Here is a 21,539-nt window from a genome sequence, read left to right as displayed (position 1 = left end):
CCCCCTCTAAATAAACTCTATTCTATATATTCTATATTATACTCTGAGGGATGGGATGCCTCAGCATGGGTCCCTCAGAGCCCACTCCAACCCCAGCCGCCGCACCACACCTCACTCTACCAAACATATCGCTGGCTCCTTTTTCTTTCTTATAAAACACACCAGATGCAGCTTCCTGACTTCAGCAGATGCTCACATGTGCACCAGGAGTTTCTCTTTGCCTTTCAAGCTTTTGCACTGCAAAAAGACTCAGGGAACCTATGAGCAGCGCAAATAGATGAGATCTAAAGGTTGTGCTGTGTACACGGGATGGAACTTTACACAGCATAAAAACGTTAAGTGACCCACAGCTCGATCCAGAAGCACAGCTATGGTTATTTTATTCAGAGAGTATTCTTATGTCCCAGGCTGGCCTCCAACCTGCTGTGTAACCGAGGATAACCTTGAACTCCTGATTCAAATGCTTTTGCCGCCTTAGGTCTGGGGTTACAGGCATGTGCCACCACACTGGTTTTATGGGGTGCTAGGGGCTGAACCCAGGGATTCAGGCATGCTAGACAGCCACCAACTGAGCTACATTCTCAGCCTTCGTTTTATTTTTAATGCCATGAGTTTTATCTTTAATACTTTTTGAAAAACATATTCATTGTCATTACATAAACATCCATCCATCTCCAGGGAGTTTGACTCCAGTCTGGGCTGGTACTTCCTTCAGTGTCACAGGCTCCACCACAAAGAAGAATATGGGTCTTACACATCTGGCATGGGACACATTAAAAGGCCCATAAATAATTTTTATGTAAGTATATGACCCGTGGCGAGAGATAATAAGCCTGTTTATCCACATCATTTCCTCCAGAATGACTTCACAACTGAGCTCCATTTTGTAGTTGCTTTGATGGGTCTCAACAGCCAAGTACAACTTGAACAACATAGCAGCGTTGGCTGGAATCTTGGGAAGCCCTGTGCATGGCCTGGAGGCCCAGCCCAGCAACCCTTGTGAGGATTTGTTCTGTCTATGAATAGGCCTCTTCTTTTGTCAGGAGAGGAAGAAAGGGGCTTTGAGTCCCATTGGACAATAGATAACTACTGAATTGTGCTCTCAACTGTTATTTTTTTAAAGGCATGAAAGCACCATTGGAGTTCTCCTTTTGGCACAGGACAGGCTTGCGAGTCTGTGAAGCTCTGCTTCTACGCTTGTCCGGGTATCATTAGCCAAAATAGGCTTACACAGCCATCCAGCAGGCTTTGAACTCAGTGACTTTATTCTCTGAAAAAGAAAACCATTCTTCACATAACTCAACCAAATGTACCTTTTGCCAGAAGATACTCCTTCAAACTCATGGACACCCTCAAAGAACGTGTTGTTGCTGGGGCTGTCGCTCAGTAGTATAACACCTGCTTAGCATGCAAAAAGTCACGGGTACAATTCCTTGCAACACACACACACCAAACAAACAAACAAACAAACAAAAAACATTTTTTAAACTGTGTGCCATTTGTCAGACGAGACAACAACGTAGAGACACTAGGTGAATTTTGGGGTTTTTTTGTTTTTTTTAAAGAGGAATAATATCCTCAGAATTTAATGTCCATTTTGTGGGAACTATCTAGAAGCCCATGGAACAAAAGAACAACGAATGCCACTGCCAAATGTCAGTGCCCACGCTGCTGCTCGGAGCGTGTGAGGAACGGAGAACGCAAAGGGTGAGCTGGATCTGGCCAACAGGGGCGACACTCCAGGACTCCTGCTGCCCTGCTGGCCAGGATGACCTGTGCTCTGCCCCAAGGTGAGTCAGGTTGCTGCACTGCCCGCCCAGCACCCAGCGGCAGCTGAATCCAAGGGCCACCACTGCCTCCTATGGACAGTTCCCTGCTAGAAGCTTCTGGATGTCCCAGAAGATGTCAGAAGTCCCCCAGTGCTTTGTCACTCTCGATTTCTACAACTTCAATGCCAGTGAAATAAACCTTAAATAAATCGATATGGAACAATAAAGAAACTTCTGATGCAGAAAACCTAGCCCCTTAATTGGGTTACAATGAACAAACTACTATCTATCTATCTATCTATCTACATATGTGTGTGTATGTGTATATAGATATAGATATATGTAAATATATATATGAAGGGCAAAGATTTAACCAGAGCGGGGCAGGTGAGTGGGATATAAAGTGAATAAGTAAAAAAAATAAGTAAATTTTTAAAAGTTATTAATTCAGTCCAGTTGATGGCAACCTCTGTATAAATCCTGCATAGTTTGCAGAGCTCCTGCTGTCAGACAAACAGGTGAAAAAAATGAGCTGTTCTCAGAGCATGCATTTGCATAAATGACTGTTCTGCAGACCTATAGCGACATGATGCAGCCTCTGAGTTCAAAAGTTCCCAGTCACTATCGATGCCGTTGAAAATCAGAGCCCGGTTTTGGCATTAGGAACTGCTGCAGTGCAAACCCTTGCAGAGTCTGCAAACAGTCCTTAAACGTCTGCAGTATTCTTGTACACGTGCCGTGCGTATGTGCGCCACCACCTCCTCGAGAGTCGCCTGATGCTTTCCCCTAACTGAAGAAAGGCTCACAGACAGGAAACTGAAAGCAGACACTGGAAAAGGGAAGACTAAACCTGCTGAGTAACCTGAGCATGTCAGCTGTCGCACCAAAGGACAGTGGGGACAATGTCCAGCCACTGCCAAGGAGGAGGGGTAGCGTTAGAATCCATGAACTTGGAATAAAGAAGACCCTACTCGTACATGGCTCCCACGAGCACAGAGCGCCCACACTACCCCCCAGTGATCTGCCTGTCATTGTGTATTTAACCTATAAGTTGTTGTCTTTCTTAATTTTTTCACTGTTAAAGCATTACCCCAGGCCAGACAGATGCTGAGACCATGGAACATGCATGCCAAGTTATCACCTAGGAAACTCGGACAGAAATATTAGAAATTCGCATCACTGGAAACTCCAGTGAACAAACACAGGCACCCCATATGTGATGCAGGCCTTCTTGCTGAGACGAGGCACCCTACAGTAAGCGAGAGCTGCAACTCCCCACTGCAATCCCCTCTATAGTCAATCTATAGCCAATCTATGGCCAATCCACCCACGAGGAAGAGCCCTCGTGACCTGCACCCGTCCCGCTATGCCCCGCCATTAAAAGAACACAAAATGACCGCTATCATTTGGGAGATTAAATTTCTGACATGCAGATTTTCTTTCAGGTTTTCATTTAATTACATTATAATTTTTTCATACACTTATATCTTGTACAGTGAGCATATTTCCGGCCATACACTCATCCCCTTCCTGTTTCTCCCTCTGTTGCCCTAGACAGTCTCACTTCTACTTCCGTTTTATGTATACAGGATTTTAGGTAACTGCATAAAGTCAAGAAACCGCAAATGAGCAACAACATGTGACAGTTAACCTTTAGAAACTGGCCTGACTCACTTAATGTGATTTTTTTCCAGTTATGTCCATTTCCCTGCAAACAGTCTTTTATGGCTGCAAACAATATCATATGTGTGTGTGTGTGTGTGTGTGTTTAATACACACACACATTATGATATATAATATATATATACATATTGATATATAATATATATACATATATATATTATATATCACATCTTCTAGATCATTCCTCTGTGGCTGAACACAGGTTGGACCCATAACTTAGCCACTATGAACTATGAACTGACACATGAGTCTTCATGGACACTTTCCAAACCAGAACAAAAGATCCGCGGACTGCTCCGAGCATCCTTGAATCTAAGACTTCTGTATCACAGAGCACAAAGCTCTGTTTGTTTGCTTTTCAATCCTTTGAAATCATCATGTGAATTCACTTGGTCTAATCTTACACCCAACACAGTGAGAAAGTAAGACTCCACATTTTTTCCCAATGTATGGAAAGCACATAAGCTGGGTACTATGGTCCAGCGTGAAGCCAAGCCAAGTCTCCTCCACAGCAGGCAACCTCCCCCATCTTTCTCCTCTCCTATGCACAGTGGCTGAAGTACACTGTGTGTCTCCACATTGCCCTAACTCTTCCTTCTTCCACTTGGAAGCATCTACCTCCCTGAAGGGCAAGGAGCAGAAGCAGCCCTAGAGGGCTAGAGGCCAAGTGGCTGGTCAGTATCTGAGGCCTTTGTCCCTCCTTTTCTTCTCCTCCTCTCTCAAGCCCTCTGAAATGACATCATGGCCAGCCCTTCTGGAACATTCTAACTTGCTGTCACCCCCATTCTTCCACTGCAACAACTGTCACTCGCACTCCAATACTGAATCTGAGAGAAGACATCAAACAGAAAGGCCCCTCTCCCTCCCTGCTGCATCCTCCCGCACAAATCCGCTGCCCAGCCACTCCGAGAAATGCATTTATCCCTCGAGTGACTTCCCCGTCTTGTCCTCAGCTTCAGCTTCACTTTGCACACGCTTGCAAGTCACTGTAGGGACTTTGGTCACTATTGCTAAAACATGAATTCGGCAATATGCCTCTGCAACTCAAATCACCTCCCCACACCAGTGCCCTACCATCCATAAGCCACATTGTTGAAGGATAAACTCCCTACCTTTCAGTGAGGCTTCTCCACAGCTGGGCACCTGCAATGGAAAGCAAAATGTGAAATGTGAGCAAGCTGTCACTCCCCAGGAGCATTTGCCAACTTAGCAACTCCCATGCTTGTGCAAGCGGAATGCTCACATCTCGGGTGCTAGACACTGTCAACCCATACAGTGTCTGCGTCCATCACTGCAAAGGATGCAGGTGGTAGTCTATAAAACCCTTGAGTACGTATCACAAAGGCAGGACGGACACTCCGAAACACAGTCCCTGCCCAGTGGGAAGAAAACATGTCCACTTAAGAAAAAAGTGCTGTCAAGGAGTCAGTATGAAATTTGAGAAGAGGTGGAAATCATCACACTTCAGAAAGGACAGAAACATGACTGCTCAAGTAGGGGTAATGGCAATGGTATGACAGTCTCAGAGTTGAGGGTGAGCAGTGATGTAGGGTGCACGGAGACAGGGCCTGGGTACCTGCATGCTTCACAGAGACAAGCTAACGCACACGATTGTATCTCTGCTTCCCTTTCTCGTGAAGGATGTGTCAGGAAGGATGATGGGGGCAGAAAGGAAGAAGAGAAGGAGGAGGAGGAGAAAGAGGAGGAGGAAGAGGGAAAAGAGGAGGAGGGGGAGGAGGGGGCAGCGAGGGCTTTGCTTGCCTCTCAGTGTGTACAGGGTTCCTGTGTCCTAAAATGAAAAACTTGACAGTTAACGGTCAGGTGCACACAGCTCATAGGGATGTGTACTTAAAATGACGGAATTCATAGTGCAAAAAAAAAAAAATCATTGGGGAAAGGATACAATTAAGGTCATGACCAGCAAAGTTCGTATCTGTAGCCAAGAATGTGCGAAGTGAGCAGCTCAGAGAGGGAAAGAGGCATCAGGTCCCAGAAAGCTCTGCTGCCCAGGGCTTTACTGGCTGCTGTTGTGAGCAGAAGCAGGGTCTCTGAGTGATTCATGGGAGCTGCCATGACCCCACAGCTGCTTCTAGATATAGCTTGCAATGAAGCCTATGTCTCCCTGAGAGGAGCCGAGTGCAGCCAGCACTGTGCTGGGCTGGAAGCCCTGCTGCCATCTCCAGCCAGCCATTCACAAGGCTCAATTGGGCCTTTGTCCTAAAAGACACAGTGAAGAGGGACAAAGAAGGCCCTAGGGTTTCCCCAGCCAGTGCTTGGAGAGAGCAGAAGAAGGGAGCCCATCTTTTCCTTTTTTTTCCTTTTGTCAGGCATAGAAATGCTATGCTCAGACCATCACTCAGTGAGAACCCCAGGAGGAAGATGAGCCTGCTGCAGAGGCCTGGTCAGGGATGAAGGCAGAAACCAACGTGTCCGCATCCTCATTAGAAACTGGTGCTGACAAGTAACCTTGCCTCAAAAGTACACTTATCATAGCCTGACTGATGAGAAGGCGGAGTCCCGGATGTCCTGACTGTGCCAGCTAAACAGGGGAGACAGCCACAGTGAGGACTGTCACTCACGGTAACCTTTCACCTGAACCGGATTCAAATCTGTGGCATAAGAATGGGTTCTCAGCGGAAGGAAGGACCATCCAGAGACTGCCCCACCCGGGGATCCATTCCGTAAACAGCCACCAAACCCAGACACTATTGCATATGCCAGAAAGATTTTGCTGAAGGGACCCTGTTATAGCTGTCTCTGGTGAGGCTATGCCAGTGCCTGGCAAACACAGAAGTGGATGCTCACAGTCATCTATTGGATGGAACACAGGGTCTCCAATGAAAGAGCCAGAGAAAGTACCCAAGGAGCTGAAGGGGGCTGCAACCCTATAGAAAGAACAACAATATGATCTAACCAGTACCCCCAGAGCTCATGTCTCTAGCTGCATATGTAGCAGAGGATGGCCTAGTCGGCCATCACTGGGAAGAGAGGCCCCTTGGTATTGCAAACTTTATATGCCCTTGTACAGGGGAATGCCAGGGCCAGGAAGTAGGAGTGGGTGAGTTGGGGAGCAGGGCAGGGGGAGGATATAGGGGACTTTCAGGATAGCATTTCAAATGTAAATGAAGGAAATATCTTTTTAAAAAATGGGTTCTCAGGCTGGAGAGGTGGCTCAGTGGTTAAGAGCACTGACTGCTCTTCTAGAGGTCCTGACTTCAATTCTCAGCAACCACTTGGTGGCTTACAACCATCTGGAATGAGATCTGATGTGTCTAAAGACAGCTACAGTGTATTCATATGCATAAACTAAATCTTTTTTTTTTTTTTTTTTTTTTAAAAAGGAGTGGTTCACTTCTGTTACAGGATAAAGGGGTGTTGTCAACAAAGCAGGCTGTGTATTTGTGAATGTTGCTTCATAGAGAAAAGGGGACTTTACAAGTACCATTATATTAAGCAGAGAGACGATCACCCTCCGTCACCCAGGTGGGCACCCAGTATAATCACAAGGATTCCTGGCAGAGAGCTCGGAGGCAGGTCTGAGCAAGCACAGAGATCAGAGAGCAGAGGACTGTGATGATGTTGTCGCTTTAACCCAGGGGCAACAGCACCAACTAAAGTCAGGAAGAGACAGGGGTGGGTCCTTCACTAGAGCCTCCACGGTAAATATAGTCCCACCAGTGTGTTGTTTGAATTGATGGCTTCCAGAGCTGTGGGGAACTTTGAGCCGCCAAGTGTGTGGTTAATTCGTTACAGCAGCCACAGGAAACCATCGATCCTGCCGCTTCTCCACAGCTAGGCACAGACATTAACTTTCTCCATGTTAGCCTGCCTTTCCTTTTGCATCGTTAAGGCTGGGACCTGAGGCGGGTGCACGTTAGTGAGCACGGCACTACAGAGCCAGATCCTCTTTTTATTTTCAGACAGGATCTCCATCAGCAGCCCCTTGTGGTTTTGCACTTCCTCCGGAGCCCAGGCAGGCCTCAAACTTCTGATCCCCGCCCCTGCCTTGGCCTCCAAGTCACTGAGACTACAGGCCTGCTTAGGCAATCCGATTTAAGAAGCAGAGACTCTAGGCTGGTAGACTTGAGCTTTCCCCTCCTCGATGTTTTGAAGGAGACAGCTTTTCCATGAGGAGGGTTTTCAAGGACATTCATCTCCACGGTGTGACTACCAAATGGCTGGTTTACATAAAAACTGAAGGCCTTGGTGGGCCCTGACAGCCAAAGCTGAAGGACTTCCGCACAGTCCCGTTTTCAATCTGGCCCCAGCACTCAGAAGCCAAGTCCTTCAGCCCCTCCTCTCCTGGTTCCTCTGATTTTTGTAACTCGTTGAAATCACACCTAAGGTCCGGCCAGGGTGAACACCCAGTGAGTGCAAAGTACTCAGGTGCTCAACCTCCAGGGTGGTCAGCGTGCTTCAAAGAAGGCTTCAGAGCACATCCACAAATGGCAACCTACTTGCATTCTCCCGAGGGAAGAACTTGTTGCAAAATATATCCAAGACAACAGCCCTCCTCATCCTGCTATGCTTCAATACAAGAACGCAGGGCTTGCCAGGACCTAGCCCATTTCCCTCCTCAGATCCTGAGGTGTGAGGTATTGGCCTCAGGAGGCCGAGGTACACTGGGATACAACAGCAAACGCTGCTGGAAGTGAGGGAACTGGGCATCTATTCTCAGAAAGGGGGGAGGGTGAGAAGAAGAAAAAGGCTCAAGGGGAAGAAGGCAATGTGTATATGAGAATAGAATTTTTTTTTTGCTTTTTTGTTTTGTTTTGTTTTTCGAGACAGGGTTTCTCTGTATAGCCCTGGCTGTCCTGGAGCTCACTTTGTAGACCAGGCTGGCCTCGAATTGAAATCCATGGATCCCTGAAATGCCTCAACTAGACAAAAATGAATATGCTTTCCTTCCCAGAAAGGCTAGCCGTGAAGGAGTTACCTCCACAGCTGACTACACTAATGTAAAACAATCTTTCTAAAGACTGCTTCTATAGTGGTTGGCTTAAGACTGGACACTTAAACATGAACCCGCTTGAAAGGTAACCCACGGAACATCATGATGGCGAAACTCCAGGGCTCAAGTTCTTGTTTGAGAGATGTTGCCACTTTCATGGTACATCCCCATGATGGTGAATCTGGACAGTCCTGAGACACAGCAGTCCATACGGACTCTAATTAAAGCCTCCTCCTTATGATTTTGACCAAATAGATCTTATTACATATAGACTCTTATGTCCAGGAGGGATTTTTGCCCATTTACAGAAGTTGGTTCAAGTATTAGTAGAGGAGGCATGGAGATTCACAGAAAGGTTGCACTTAGGTAAATAGTATATACTCCTAGGAAGTCAAGCACTCTTTAAAAATGAGTCCAGCTCCCACTTTAGCGCTTACAGTTGGTTCTCTTTCCAACATCATTAATCTGTAACTATCAGCGATTTTTTTTTAAGCTTATTGCATTCTTTCGCTGAGGTAAAAGAAAACTGTACTCAAACTACTACATTTTCCAGTGGCCCAGTATGAGTTTGTAGGGTGGAGTAAATATTTAACTGCTCTTCTTACAGTGGCCTACTTAAATATCACCCTGGTGTGTGACGTACATAACTTAGAACCAAGGGAGAGCCCAGCACGGGACCTTTCCCCTGTTCTGACAAGAGAGGGAATCAGAAATACATTAGTAAGCTTGGGATGTAGCTCAGTGGTACACTGGCTAACATGTGCAAGGGGCCTGGGTTTAACCCCCAGCACTGAAGAAAAAAATAAAGTTTTGTGTGTGTGTGTGTGTGTGTGTGTGTGTATGCCTGTATATGCGCGTGTGTGCATGTGTGTGTGTGTGCGTGTGTGTGTGTGTATATATGCCTGTATATGCGCGTGTGTGCATGTGTGTGTGTGTGATTGGGGGTGTGTGTGCATGTGTGTGTGCGTGCGTGTGTGCGTGTGTATGTGTGTGTGTGCATGTGTGTGTGTGCGTATGTGTGTATGTGTGTGTGTGTGTGAAAAGCAAACCCAGACAATATGGTGACTCATGTCTATAATCCTAGCACTCAGCAATTGAGACAAGAGGATGACTGGGAGTTCTAGGCTAACCTGGGTAAAGTAAGACCCAGAGGGAAGGAGGGTGGGGTGGGGAATGGAGGAAACAGGAAGTAAAGAAAGTAGAAAAAAAGTGTCTCTAGATGATCCTCATGTTCAAAAGATGAATATATCCACCCAAAAATTAGACACTAGAAATAAAATACACAAAAATCAAGTGGAATATTCTTACCTCTTGTCCTGGACAAAACCATTTCCTTGATGATCTGCATGATAACACGCCCAAGAATCATGACAGAAATGAGGTGATACACTCTCCACGGAGTCAAGGCAAGGAACCTAGGACCAAAAGAAACAGACAAGACTTCATTTTACAGTGAAGATTTTCAATTTAAAAAAAAAATCTCACCCAGACATACATGAGGGTAAAATATCAATGAACATAAAATATAGTCACATTTCTGTTTAAAAAAAAAAAAAGGATCCAATTTGTTGGCACTTCCTCTTTTAAGATCATACAGGGGTCTAATCCATATGCCCACCTCCTCTCTAGAGAAAAACAAATTAAAATTCCCTAACCATAGAGTACATAATACCTGCAAGACTCCTTTTGGCTAGGACTACAAGGAAAAGGACTAGCCAAGAACTCAGAAGGAACCTGGACTCTTCAATGAGACTAAAGGATGAAGTCTCTGATTGGCACAAGTTCATTGGCCAAGCTGATAACTGAAATTAACTTGGTTGTACTCAGAAACCCTCTAGAAAAGTTACATTAACAAATGTTTAATAGCAAGAGAAGAACGTTTATAGAGAAGAACGTCTATAGAGAAGAAACGGAAGCTGGATGGGGTGGTGCGTGCCTTTATCTCAGGACTCTAGAGGCAAAGGTAGGAGGATCCCTGTGAGCTTGAGGCCAGCCAAGTCTACATAATGAATCCCAAACCAATACTACATGTAGACAGAACTGTTTCACAAAACCAAGGTGGGAAGGGAGAAAGAGAGAGAGAGAGAGAGAGAGAGAGAGAGAGAGAGAGAGAGAGAGAGAGAGAGANAGAGAGAGAGAGAGAGAGAGAGAGAGAAAGGAAGAGAAGAGAAGAGAAGAGAAGAGAAGAGAAGAGAAGAGAAGAGAAGAGAAGAGAACTCTGTACTTCTGTGAACTCTATTGGCAGACAAACACAGACTAAGCTAACAATGCCCAAAAAGCACTGAGAATACTGAATAAAAAGGAGACAGTGTACCAAACACCAGCATTCACCACTGCTTTCCGACTGTGGATCCAATGTGACCAGCTGACTAACCATCCTGCTGCCAGGCCCCGTACTTGTTGATAGGACTGTCTCCCCTTAAACTGTGAGTCTAAATAAACCCTTCCTTCCTTAAGTTGCTTTCATCGGGTATTTTGAAGGTAGGGTTCTGGCTTTTATGCCACAGGCTATAGGGAGAAAGCCCAAGGCATGGAGCAGAAAAATAAAATGATAAGTGATTTAGGAGGATAAGCTGATCTAAGAAGGAACTATGCAATCAAGCTACCTTCTAGAATGACATACAGTATATCTTGTCATATATTTGTGTTGCGGATAGCCCTGGGGCTAATTATATTTGATGTTAATTCCATTCTCCTGTGAGGGGATGTGAACAAGGAATGAGTCAGCACTCAGGTGATTTCCTGTAAACCTTCTTCCCACCTGAATTTGTAAATAAAGGCTAGAGCTGGTGATTGACAGGAGAAAGAGAGGAAGGTGGAGCTGAAGGTTTTGGGAGAAAAAGAGAGGACGACGGAGGAGGAGGAAGAAGGAAAGTGGAGCAGAAGCCCCTGGCCTGGAGAAACTGCAAGTTCTAAGGGGTCTCTTATATGGGGAAGATGGTAGTGTAGTGGTAGATCTGCCCAATCTATCTGCACAGCTTGTATTCACATTAGTTGAGTTGTGTTTTTATTGCCTGGGCTTGTTTGGGTTGGAGACTTACTGCAACATATTTGCAATACATATCATGTTAGTATACACACACACACACACACACACACACACACACACACACGACTCTACATAAGGCTGGATGATGTTGTGGATGAAGTCCTCCATCAGAAAGGGACATGCAACCCATCTTCTATCCTCGTCCTCATACTGAGCATCTATGTGACCTGGGGCAGTAAAATAAGCAAGGTAGACCAGGTCAGTGCTTCTAAGTCAGTGGTCTGCCACTGTCTTAAAGATTTCTACTGCTGTGATTAAGCACCAGGACCCAAAGCAACCTGGAGAAGGAAGGTCTTATTCTGCTTACACTTTCACATCACAATCTGTCATCAAACGAAGCCATGGCAGGCACTCAAGGCAAAAAACGTAGAGGCAGGATCTGAAGCTGCGGCCATAGAGAAACCCTGCTTCCTGGCTTGCTCCCAGTGACTTGCTCCATCTCCTTTTGTGTATAGAGTGCAGGACCACCAGCCCAGTGATGACCCCACCCAAGATGGACTCAGCTGCCCCCATCAATAACAAATGAAGAAAATGCTCTATAGATTTGCCTACAACCTAACTAGAGGAGCATTTTCTTAACTGAGGTTCCCTCCTCTACAATGACTTTAGCTCGTGTCAAGTTGATGAAAACTATCCAGCACACAGTCACATTATTATTAATTTTTTTTTGCCTTTTACATTTCTTTTAACACAGGCTTTGTTTTGCCATGTTTTCTTCCAAGCCCATCACTTTAGTCTCAGTTTATAATTAACCCTTGCCATTGTCCATGTTACATATTTCTCCAAATCATACTGAAGTGGCAGCTTTCAAGATCCTTATTAGAAATCCACCATGAGAACATTCTTACCTTTATGATTTATTTATATATTTATCACACACTGTGTTATACATTTTCTTATGAGTCTATTCTGGGCAATATATTGAATAAGTGATGTATTTACAACTAGATATTTCTGTGACACCTAGGTTCCAACAGGAATATGTATTCTGACCACCTGCCTGCCTTCAGATGTTCTTCACGGGACTCTGGTCACTCACTGACCGGACTCAGAACCACTAATGAGCTGTAACTCGGAGTTTGGCTCACACGAGTGTTAGATTAGCATGTATCGGTGGAATTGCCTCTGCAGAGTGATGCAGAGCCCTGGAAAGAGGGAAAGTTCACTCAAGTTTACACATGTTTGGAACTGGCCAGACAACCACTTAATTATCTGGCTGAAAACAAAGAAGCACAGACTTCACTGAAGCCCTGGAAGCCACGACTTGCTCCCCTCGTGGGAGTGCCAACTTCCAGGAATTAAAAAAAAAAATTGAATAAAATAAATTGGGTAATGGTAGAACTTCAACCTGCAGACCTCATTTGGCGAGCACTACCATAGCAACGCCAAAGAACATTCTAGAGGTCTCTCTGTGTCCTGGGCAAAGGCCCAGTTGGCATCGCAGCCAAGGGTCTTGATGGTCATTAACAATCCATGGTCAGCTGAGAACACAACAAAACAATTGCTTGGGAAAGCAGTACCACAATGTTCAGGGAGGCTTAGCTGTCTCCTTGGTAGGTTAGTGTCTGTTGCTCCAAAGAATGAAATGTCACTGAGAAGTCAACAGTTAAGGTAAATAAATGCACATAGAGAGAGATCTGTACATACTTGGGATGGTATTTTTTTTAAGATTTATTTATTTATTATATGTAAGTACACTGTAGCTGTCTTCAGACACTCCAGAAGAGGGAGTCAGATCCCATTACAGATGGTTGTGAGCCACCATATGGTTGCAGGATTTGAACTCAGGACCTTCGGAAGAGCAGTCAGTGCTCTTAACCGCTGAGCCATCTCTCCAGCATGCCACTTGGGATATTAATTATGTATCATGTTTACTATAGCTCACTTCTTCACTACCCATAAAATCCATAGTTCTATAATTTATATTTGTGATTTGAGATGAAAATCTTAGAAACACTGATCAGTTTAACATTCATTGTTAAGAAATTGCCTAATATTATAGAGAACTTATGTTACTAGGTAATTTGGGTTATTAAAAAAATCACTCTGGTAAATTTCAAACACGTCCTGAAAGAGAGGCCAGGGCTTGCTAATCTAGCTTTAACAATGCCCCGTGCATAACTGTTCCCTCCATACCCTCACCCTATGCCCCACCATTAAGTAAGTACCCATGCCCTACTTGAAGTGAATCCCCACAAAAGTAATTTAGTCTGAAAATATGTTTCCATTTATCTTCCCTAAAGCTCTTTCGCTTGATTTTTATTTTTTATTGGTTATATTATTTATTTATATTTCAAATGTTATCCCCTTTCTTGATTTCCCCTCCAGAAACCCTCTATCCCATCCCCCCTTACCCTGCTTCTATGAGGGTGCTGGGGCATCGAGCCTTCACAAGACCAAGGGCCTCTCCTCCAACTGATGTCTAACAAGTCCATCCTCTGCTACATATCCAGTTGGAGCCATTGGGTCCCTCCATGTGTACTCCTTAGTTGGAGGTTTAGTCCCTGGGAGCTTTGGGGAAACTGGTTGGTTGATATTGTTGTTCTTCCTATGGGGTTAACCCAAAGCTCTTTTTAAACTATACTATACCACTGTTATATGTGAGACCTTACCCCAGTCCTTTTGTATCTTATCTATATGTACATGCTCATGTATGTATCTGTACAGATGTTTCTGCACATGTCTGCACATTATCTGGAGCTGGGCAGTGTTTGCCATCGAAGTCTGTTTTGGTCAATTTCCACCTTATTTGTGTGTGTGTGTATGGGGGGTCAAGGTCTCCCTATCAAATGAGAATCAAGTGTTTGGTTAGCATGTGTCTGTGGTCTTTGTAGAATGAGGCAGAGCCCTAGGAGAGCAAAAGCTCACTCAAGTTGAAACAGCCTTGGAGCTAACCAGAAAGCCACGTAAGTATCTGCCTGAATACAAAGCAGCACAGACTTGACCAGAGCTCTGGAAGTTCACTGACTCCCTGGATCCCTGTCTGGCCAGCGAGTGCCAGTGCTCAGGATTATGGGTACAAGCCACTGGGCTGACCTCTCCATGAGTGCTGGGGACCCAGATGCAGATCCACATGCTTGCACAGCCAGTGGATGACCACTGAGCCATCTTCCTGTCCGTTGTTCTGCTTTAATACTTTGTTATTTATAATCAATTTGCATATGATGTCTGCGTGAGTCCACACATGCCACAGCACACCTTTGGAGGCTGGAGGGCCAGCCCCTGGTGTCAGTTCCCTCCTCCGTCTTTACGTGGGATTGAGCCCTGGACACCATGCTTTTGCGGTGAGCAGCTCCACCGGCTGAGCCACTTTTCTGCATGCCTCCCTAAGCTCCGCCTCAATCCTCAGTGCCATCACACACCCACTTTGCAAACCCACTTTTGCAGATTCTTGGAAAGAGAAAGACAAGAGGCCGAAGATTCAGCAACGTCAGAAACTGAAACTGGCGTCTGTGGTCATGTCTCTCCCTCACCCTAATCCTGCTGCCACAGTCTTTAACGATGGCTGTTTCTGTGGGAGAAACAGACTCATTTGCTCAGCAAAGTTTTCCAGATTCTGGGAAATGCTTGCTGAATTCTAGTGGTAGAGTTTAACACTTTCCTGTGCCTTGGGAGTAGCTTAATAACTGGTAGTTGGATCTAGGGGCTTTATCAGCTTTGAAACGTTTTCCTGGAAAAATCTAAGTCATGTGGTGGTGTGTGCCCAGGGGCCCTGTGAAGTAAAAACTTTTCATCCTTGCTGGGTCCCAACTCTAAAGAGGACATTTGTAGTTACCAGGGAAGACAAAGCTCCAAGCAAGACCAGGCAAGCGTTCAGCGTTTATTTGTCCTTGTTTATTAGTTTTCTTCAATGTGTCTCCTCCAAAACTGGCCAAAGTGACTTTCTTCTTCTTTCCCACAATACAAGAATCTGCACACCTGCCACGCATTTTGATCCACCAGAGAATTATGCTTACAGATCCTTGGGCTAGCCTGTCTCGGTTGGTGGTTCCTGAGTCCCTCTGAGGCAACCTTATTATAAAAATCTTTGACAGCATCAAATACTAAGTACACAGAGAAAATGTCAGATGCTGTGTTCAAAGAACTGTAACTCAGCTTTTTAATAAAACCAGCGATTCTCCTGAAAATGTTCGCTTAAGTGTACCTCATTCATAAACAAGGTGACAGGTAGCTGAACTGTGTTACATTTGTCACATTTGTACCCATGGACTGGTGCTGCTGCCAACCATTAACTGCCAATCACTCCTTAGAGAGGGGCGGGGCCTAATGAAGCCCTCCCCTCACCATGATGCATCCTTGAACGGGCCAGTCTTGTGCAGATCCCGTGTGGTCGGTAACTCAAGTTGCTGTGTGTTCATGATTGTGAAGGCCACGTTATCTCACGGAACTCATTCCTATCCTTTGGCTGTTTATTCCTTCTGTCCCCTCTTTGTGATGTTCCCTGAGCCTCGGAGGGATGGCACTGATGTCCCCTTTAGGGCTGAGCACTTTCAGACTCTCGGCTCAGCACTTAACCAGTTATCAATCTCTGCAAGAACAACCGCCCACTGCAAACAGAGACTTCTCTGACGGAGACTGGGGAGGCAGCCGCCATGTTCTTCACCGGGCTAGCTCATGGTGAGCTGTCCATACACCACTAACAGGACTCAGTGTGCACAAATAGCAGACATGAACATAGGGAGTGGCTGGGATGACGGAGGGGTAAGCAAGAGTTTGGAGCCGGGCGTGGTGGCGCACGCCTTTAATCCCAGCACTCGGGAGGCAGAGGCAGGCGGATTTCTGAGTTCGAGGCCAGCCTGGTCTACAAAGTGAGCTCCAGGACAGCCAGGGCTATACAGAGAAACCCTGTCTCAAAAAAAAAAAAAAAGAGTTTGGGGGGGAGAGTAACGGGGGCCAAATATGATCACAATATTTCATATATAAACAAAAGTAAATTAAAAGCAAAGAAAATGAGGGGTTTAAATTATTAACTTTGTAAAATAAAAAAAATAATTTTTTGTTTATTCTTTGATAAGAGTCTACCCTCTTTCCTTATCTGATAAAAACATTCTTTTCTCTCAAGCAGTCCCCTGCCTACTTTCAAGCCTTAGGGTGCATGTGTGTATGTCTGTCTCTGTCTCTGTCTCTGTCTCTGTCTCTCTCTCTCTCTGTCTGAGGGGGGGGATGGGGGGTGACATCTTTAATTGTTTATCCAAGGGGCACTTAGGGCAATATTATAATTTCCTACTGTAAGCAATCCTATGATAAACTTGGCTGCCGTACCCATCTCTATGATATGCTGTCTGATTCCTTCAGATAAATACCCTGAATGATATAACTGATCTTGTGTTGAACCAAACAATTTTCAATTAATCCTTACACCAGAAAAGGACATCAAAATAGCAGTTCCCATCATGTCTGCATCACTGATCCTGCAGCCAGGGCTGTGTCATACCAGCTGAAAAATGTGGCCACTGTCATAGCACAAGTAACATGGAAGGAGCCCTCTTTATCCCATCAGTCCACGAACCCTTTTGGATGCAATCACGGACCTCTACTTAACACATCCCACCTAATACTACCGACATCCCTGTATCATCCAGTTTTCCACAGTATGCTATCATTACCATTTTGGTTCTGCTAAGCATGTGTCTGACACTGGGCTAGCAGCTGGGATTATATCGAATCCTGCTCTGCCCAATAAATATGGGAAAGCATAGAGTTCCGAAGTTCTAGAGCAAAGACAGCTTTCAAATTTTGTCTTCCAAAAGAAGTCAATGTTAGCTAGGTGAGAAGGAGAGGCATGTTCCAGGCTGAAGAGGACCATGCTCAGGAGAACATGTAGAACCTAGGAGTTAGGAGGTGTGCCCTGAGTCCTTGACCCTTTACTCACTGGTGTGGGGTGCACCCTCTAAAGCCAAGTTCAGGGTGAATGAAACAGCTGCTACACAATGGGCAAAGCCCTGCCCCCAGGGTTTCACGGTCACTTGCTTCATCCTTCTACCCAACAGTGAATGAGGACAGTTTGATCATTATCCCCTTTACACAGATGAGCCAAGAGAGGTCAGAAACTCGCCTAGGGCTCCAAGACAAGGTGTGGCAGCAGTAAGATGTAAACACAGGCTGCCCAGCCCTACCACTGTGCCAACTGCCTCTCAGATGGATGGTGTCAGCCACTTTCTGTGCCCCTTGTCTTGTAAAAAGGGCCAGAAGCACTGTCACTGTCACTAGTTTATAAATGAACCTTACTTCTAAGACCACTTTCTGATTTACAAAAGAATTAAGCAGAGCATGCTGGGAGCTCCTGTACAATTTCCCCTGCCCTGAACACCAAGTCCCCTACTATAGAATCCTTGCATTTCAGATGGGGCTCATTTATTACAGTGGATGAAGCATTTTCAATGCGTAATTCGTAACTGAAATCCTTAAAGCTCCGCCCTTTGTGATGTGCGCGCTTTGGTCTTTGATGAATTTCCGCTGTCACGTGTCTGCCCGCCTTTACAGAATGATGCAGAGTAACTGCACTACCCTAAAAGCCCCCTGTGCTCCATCCTCCCTTCTCTCAAGCCCTGACAGCCGCTCGTCTTCCTACCTCCACTCTTTCGCCTGTTCCAGAACATCATATGCAGTTACATGAACTCACTCAACAAGCATCCTTTCCATTTGGCCCCCTCCATGCAGCAACACAGAAGATTCCAGGCTGGATTTTTGTGGATTGATAGGATGCTTCTTTAAAACCTTTGTATATAATACTCTCTTGTATAATATGTTGAAATTTACCCATTCATCTACTGAAGAACGAACACCTTGGTTGCTTCCAATTGTTGGCAGTTCAGACTCAAGCTGCCATTAACGTTCTGCTGGGGTTTGGATGCACATGTATTTTTCAGCTCATTTCAGAACAGTCTTCTTTAACAATTCTATTGGCCTGCTGACAGTGCTGACTCTATAGACAGTTCTGGTTTTCAGCTGATGTCTGAACCTAAGTATATTAAATTCATTCTTGTTTGACAGAGACCATTATTCACGCAGAGCGTCAATCACGCCTGTTTCGCTGTCTGGCCACAGGACACCTGCGTGTTTAATATCTGCGTATCAGCAGTCCTTATTACATCAGTGGTAACAGGTGCTGATGTCTGCTCAGGTCTTGCCACTCCCCATTGTCAGGTGATCCATATTTAGGAGCCAGCACTTCATGAACCCATGTTTTGTTGCCCCTGTCACTCCATCATAAGAGACTTTCATAAACAACTTGTTTCAAAGCCCACTGCAACCTAAGGTCTACGTTACTTTACTGCCTGCTGAACGGAACCACTATGAAATATTCAACAGTCCTCTATACAAGAATCATCAGGGCATCTTCGCCATCAAACCTTCCCAAGGAGTTCATGAAGCTAAGCCCAAGCAACACCTCGGGGACTTTACTGATTTACCCAGTCACACAGTTCCCAGAAGCCTGTTGTGACCACCTGGCCCATGGTGGGATTCTGGGGTGAAGACAGTTATATGCAGGCCTGTCTGGTTCCAGAATGCTACAGAGTGGTTATCACAGGAGGGTCTGGGGTCGAAGCATAGGATGCTATAGGGATCATAAGAGCAGACAAGCTATGTGCAGTGTAAAGGGAGGGTCTGTGGCTGCACACACACTATCCTTACTCAGGATAATAACCAAGGTCCAAGGTGACGTGTGAATGGTGACGTGTGAATGGTGGTACGCTGAAGTACTGATGGGCCAGCATAGCCTCTCCCAGACAGCTCTCACTCCAACCAAAAGAGGAAGACCCAGAACCCACTGTGGTCTACACTCCAGGACACTCAAGGGCCTTGATCTGGGTAAGGCAGGAAGCCTCTGCCCGGTGGCTGCCCCATGTTCGTCACTGACTTCCAGGATGAGGACTGCCATTGCCTCTCCGTAGCCGAGCAGCACAGTCCCTGTGTCTACACCCCCTTGAAGGACAGCAGCCACAGTGGAACACAAACTTCCCTGGGCGGGTTGGGCAGGGAAGCACCAAGTGGCAGGACATAATTTTATTCTCACCGAGTGACCAATAAAAATGTTCTTTTAAAAGAAATTTTAGTTCTTTTTTTTTTTTTTTTTTTTGGTTTTTTTTGAGACTGGGTTTCTCTGTATAGCTCTGGCTGTCCTGGAACTCACTTTGTAGACCAGGCTGGCCTCAAACTCAGAAATCTGCCTGCCTCTGCCTCCCGTGTGCTGGGATTAAAGGCGTGTGCCACCACACCTGGCTAGTTCATTTTTTAAAGGCTTCTAGCCCTCATGTCTGTATAGTTTAGCCTAGGGACCAAGATGCAAGAACACCCAGAAAGACCATTCCCACTAACCCCAAATACCTGGTTCCAGCAACCAGAAACAACTTCTATATGTTAGCAATGTTCTTGCAGTTAGCTACTATAGCCAAAAAAAAAATTAGTATACCTATCTTAATTAAAATACATATGGTGTCTACACTCACTAGATATTCCATATTTTGGACACAAAGGCAAATATATATGACAATTATAATGAATATGTATATCTCTTAAGCAAGCACACACATAAACTATAAAGTTATTCATGTGTAATAATAGCCCGTGGGTCTCATGAAGACAGACTGTATGTGTTTGGACACTGCCGCAGTGGCAGTTCTGTAAACCAATCCACGTGCTTTCTGTCAGTGAGCCGTGACCTATTTCTCCACCCCAATACAATGGTGACTTTAAGAGCATGCCACATCACCCAGGTGGCTCAGTCCTCTCGTGGTCACCACCCACGGATGACTTCCAGCCATGCTAGTCTAGCATGGTTAACGCCCACATGTAACTTCCAGCCATGCCTGTCTACCATCCTTTCTGATTCATTTTTATTCTAAGTAAATCTGTCTATTTGCTTTAATCTGTCTACCTCCCTCTTCTAAGACAGGGCTGATAACCTTGTCCTTCTGATCCTCCTGCCTCCACCTCCCGGGTACTGTGGTTATAGGTGTGCAATACCCTGCTTTGTTTATTTAGTGCTGGGGAATGGAACCAGGATTTGTGCTTGCTACATAGACACCATCCTGATATCCGTATCTCCAGCCCACTTGGTTTTGTTTTCGTGTTTGTTTGTTTCTTTGTTTTGTTTTTCCCCTCGCTTCTGTTCCACTCACAGAATCACTAACATGATTTTGAACTTTAAAATGCTTTTCACGCAACCAACCGTCTTCTCCCACTTGCATCCTTGGGATAGTTCAGTTGATGGGGTCAGTTAGGAGCTCAGGGAGCACTGCAGATGAGGGACCATAACGATTTTAAGGGCCAGAGCAACAAGTAGTTGGCTCTGAGACTGTGTCTCCTAGAAATGTCCGAGAAGCTACACCCATGAAATATCACCAACATGGCTACCTAACCATGAACTGAACGAGAGTAACAGCCTAAGGGCTGATACGGAAGGCAGGGAGCTCACAAGGCCTAGAATGTAGACAAAGAACTGCAGGAACTAAGGAGCTCTGAGAGTAGGAGAAGAGTATACTAACTAGTTAACCAGTAGCAACTGGTCAGCCCTAAAAGAAACTGTGTGTGTGTGTGTGTGTGTGTGTGTGTGTGTGTGAGAGAGAGAGAGAGAGAGAGAGAGAGAAACATTACAAGTACTGAGCAACTTGTATTTTTAAATTAGAAATATACACACATTAAATATATAAGCTATATACTTATATATTAAAGGGCAAGAGGTCACGCATTTGAAGGAATAAGGAGAGGTACACAAGAGGGTTTGGAGGCATGAAAGAGAAAATGATATGATCATATAATCTCAAAAAAAAAACCCATGAAAAATGACAATCCACCTACTTGCTTGGAGACCAATAAAAATACAGGAAAATTGGGGAGAGAAAGACTCAATGCAAAAATAACACTTTCCTCATAGAAATACAAGTCCTGGGTAAAGCTCAGATGATTTCTGTTTCAGAATGCATCATAGTTTTAAGGACGGAAAAGCCTATCAGCACGTAGGCTTTATGGAAGCAAAAATCTGTCTGTGTTTGATGCTCCTGGCCACAAGAGAGCTGAAGCACTCACTCCACAAACACTCAACAAGGAAAGGGCAATCCAGGGGACCGGCTTTCTGTGCATAGAT

The 21,539-nt window shown here is 45.2% G+C and overlaps 1 protein-coding gene across 1 annotated transcript in view; it reads right to left on the bottom strand.

The window, feature by feature from the left end:
• Retreg1 (reticulophagy regulator 1) overlaps positions 1-21,539 on the bottom strand; it is a 130,223-nt gene that overhangs the window by 74,125 nt on the left and 34,559 nt on the right. The window contains exons 2-3 of the mRNA XM_021183635.2: positions 9,712-9,818; positions 4,565-4,595 (exon numbers count right to left, since the gene is read on the bottom strand). Of these exons, the coding sequence (XP_021039294.1) occupies positions 4,565-4,595; positions 9,712-9,818 (138 nt within the window). The remainder of the gene's footprint in view (positions 1-4,564; positions 4,596-9,711; positions 9,819-21,539) is intronic.

This window comes from Mus caroli, chromosome 15 (assembly GCF_900094665.2).
Source record: "Mus caroli chromosome 15, CAROLI_EIJ_v1.1, whole genome shotgun sequence".
Lineage (NCBI taxonomy): Eukaryota > Metazoa > Chordata > Mammalia > Rodentia > Muridae > Mus > Mus caroli.
Note: the sequence above shows the minus strand (reverse complement) of the source record. Positions and strands in the feature narration are given on the sequence as shown.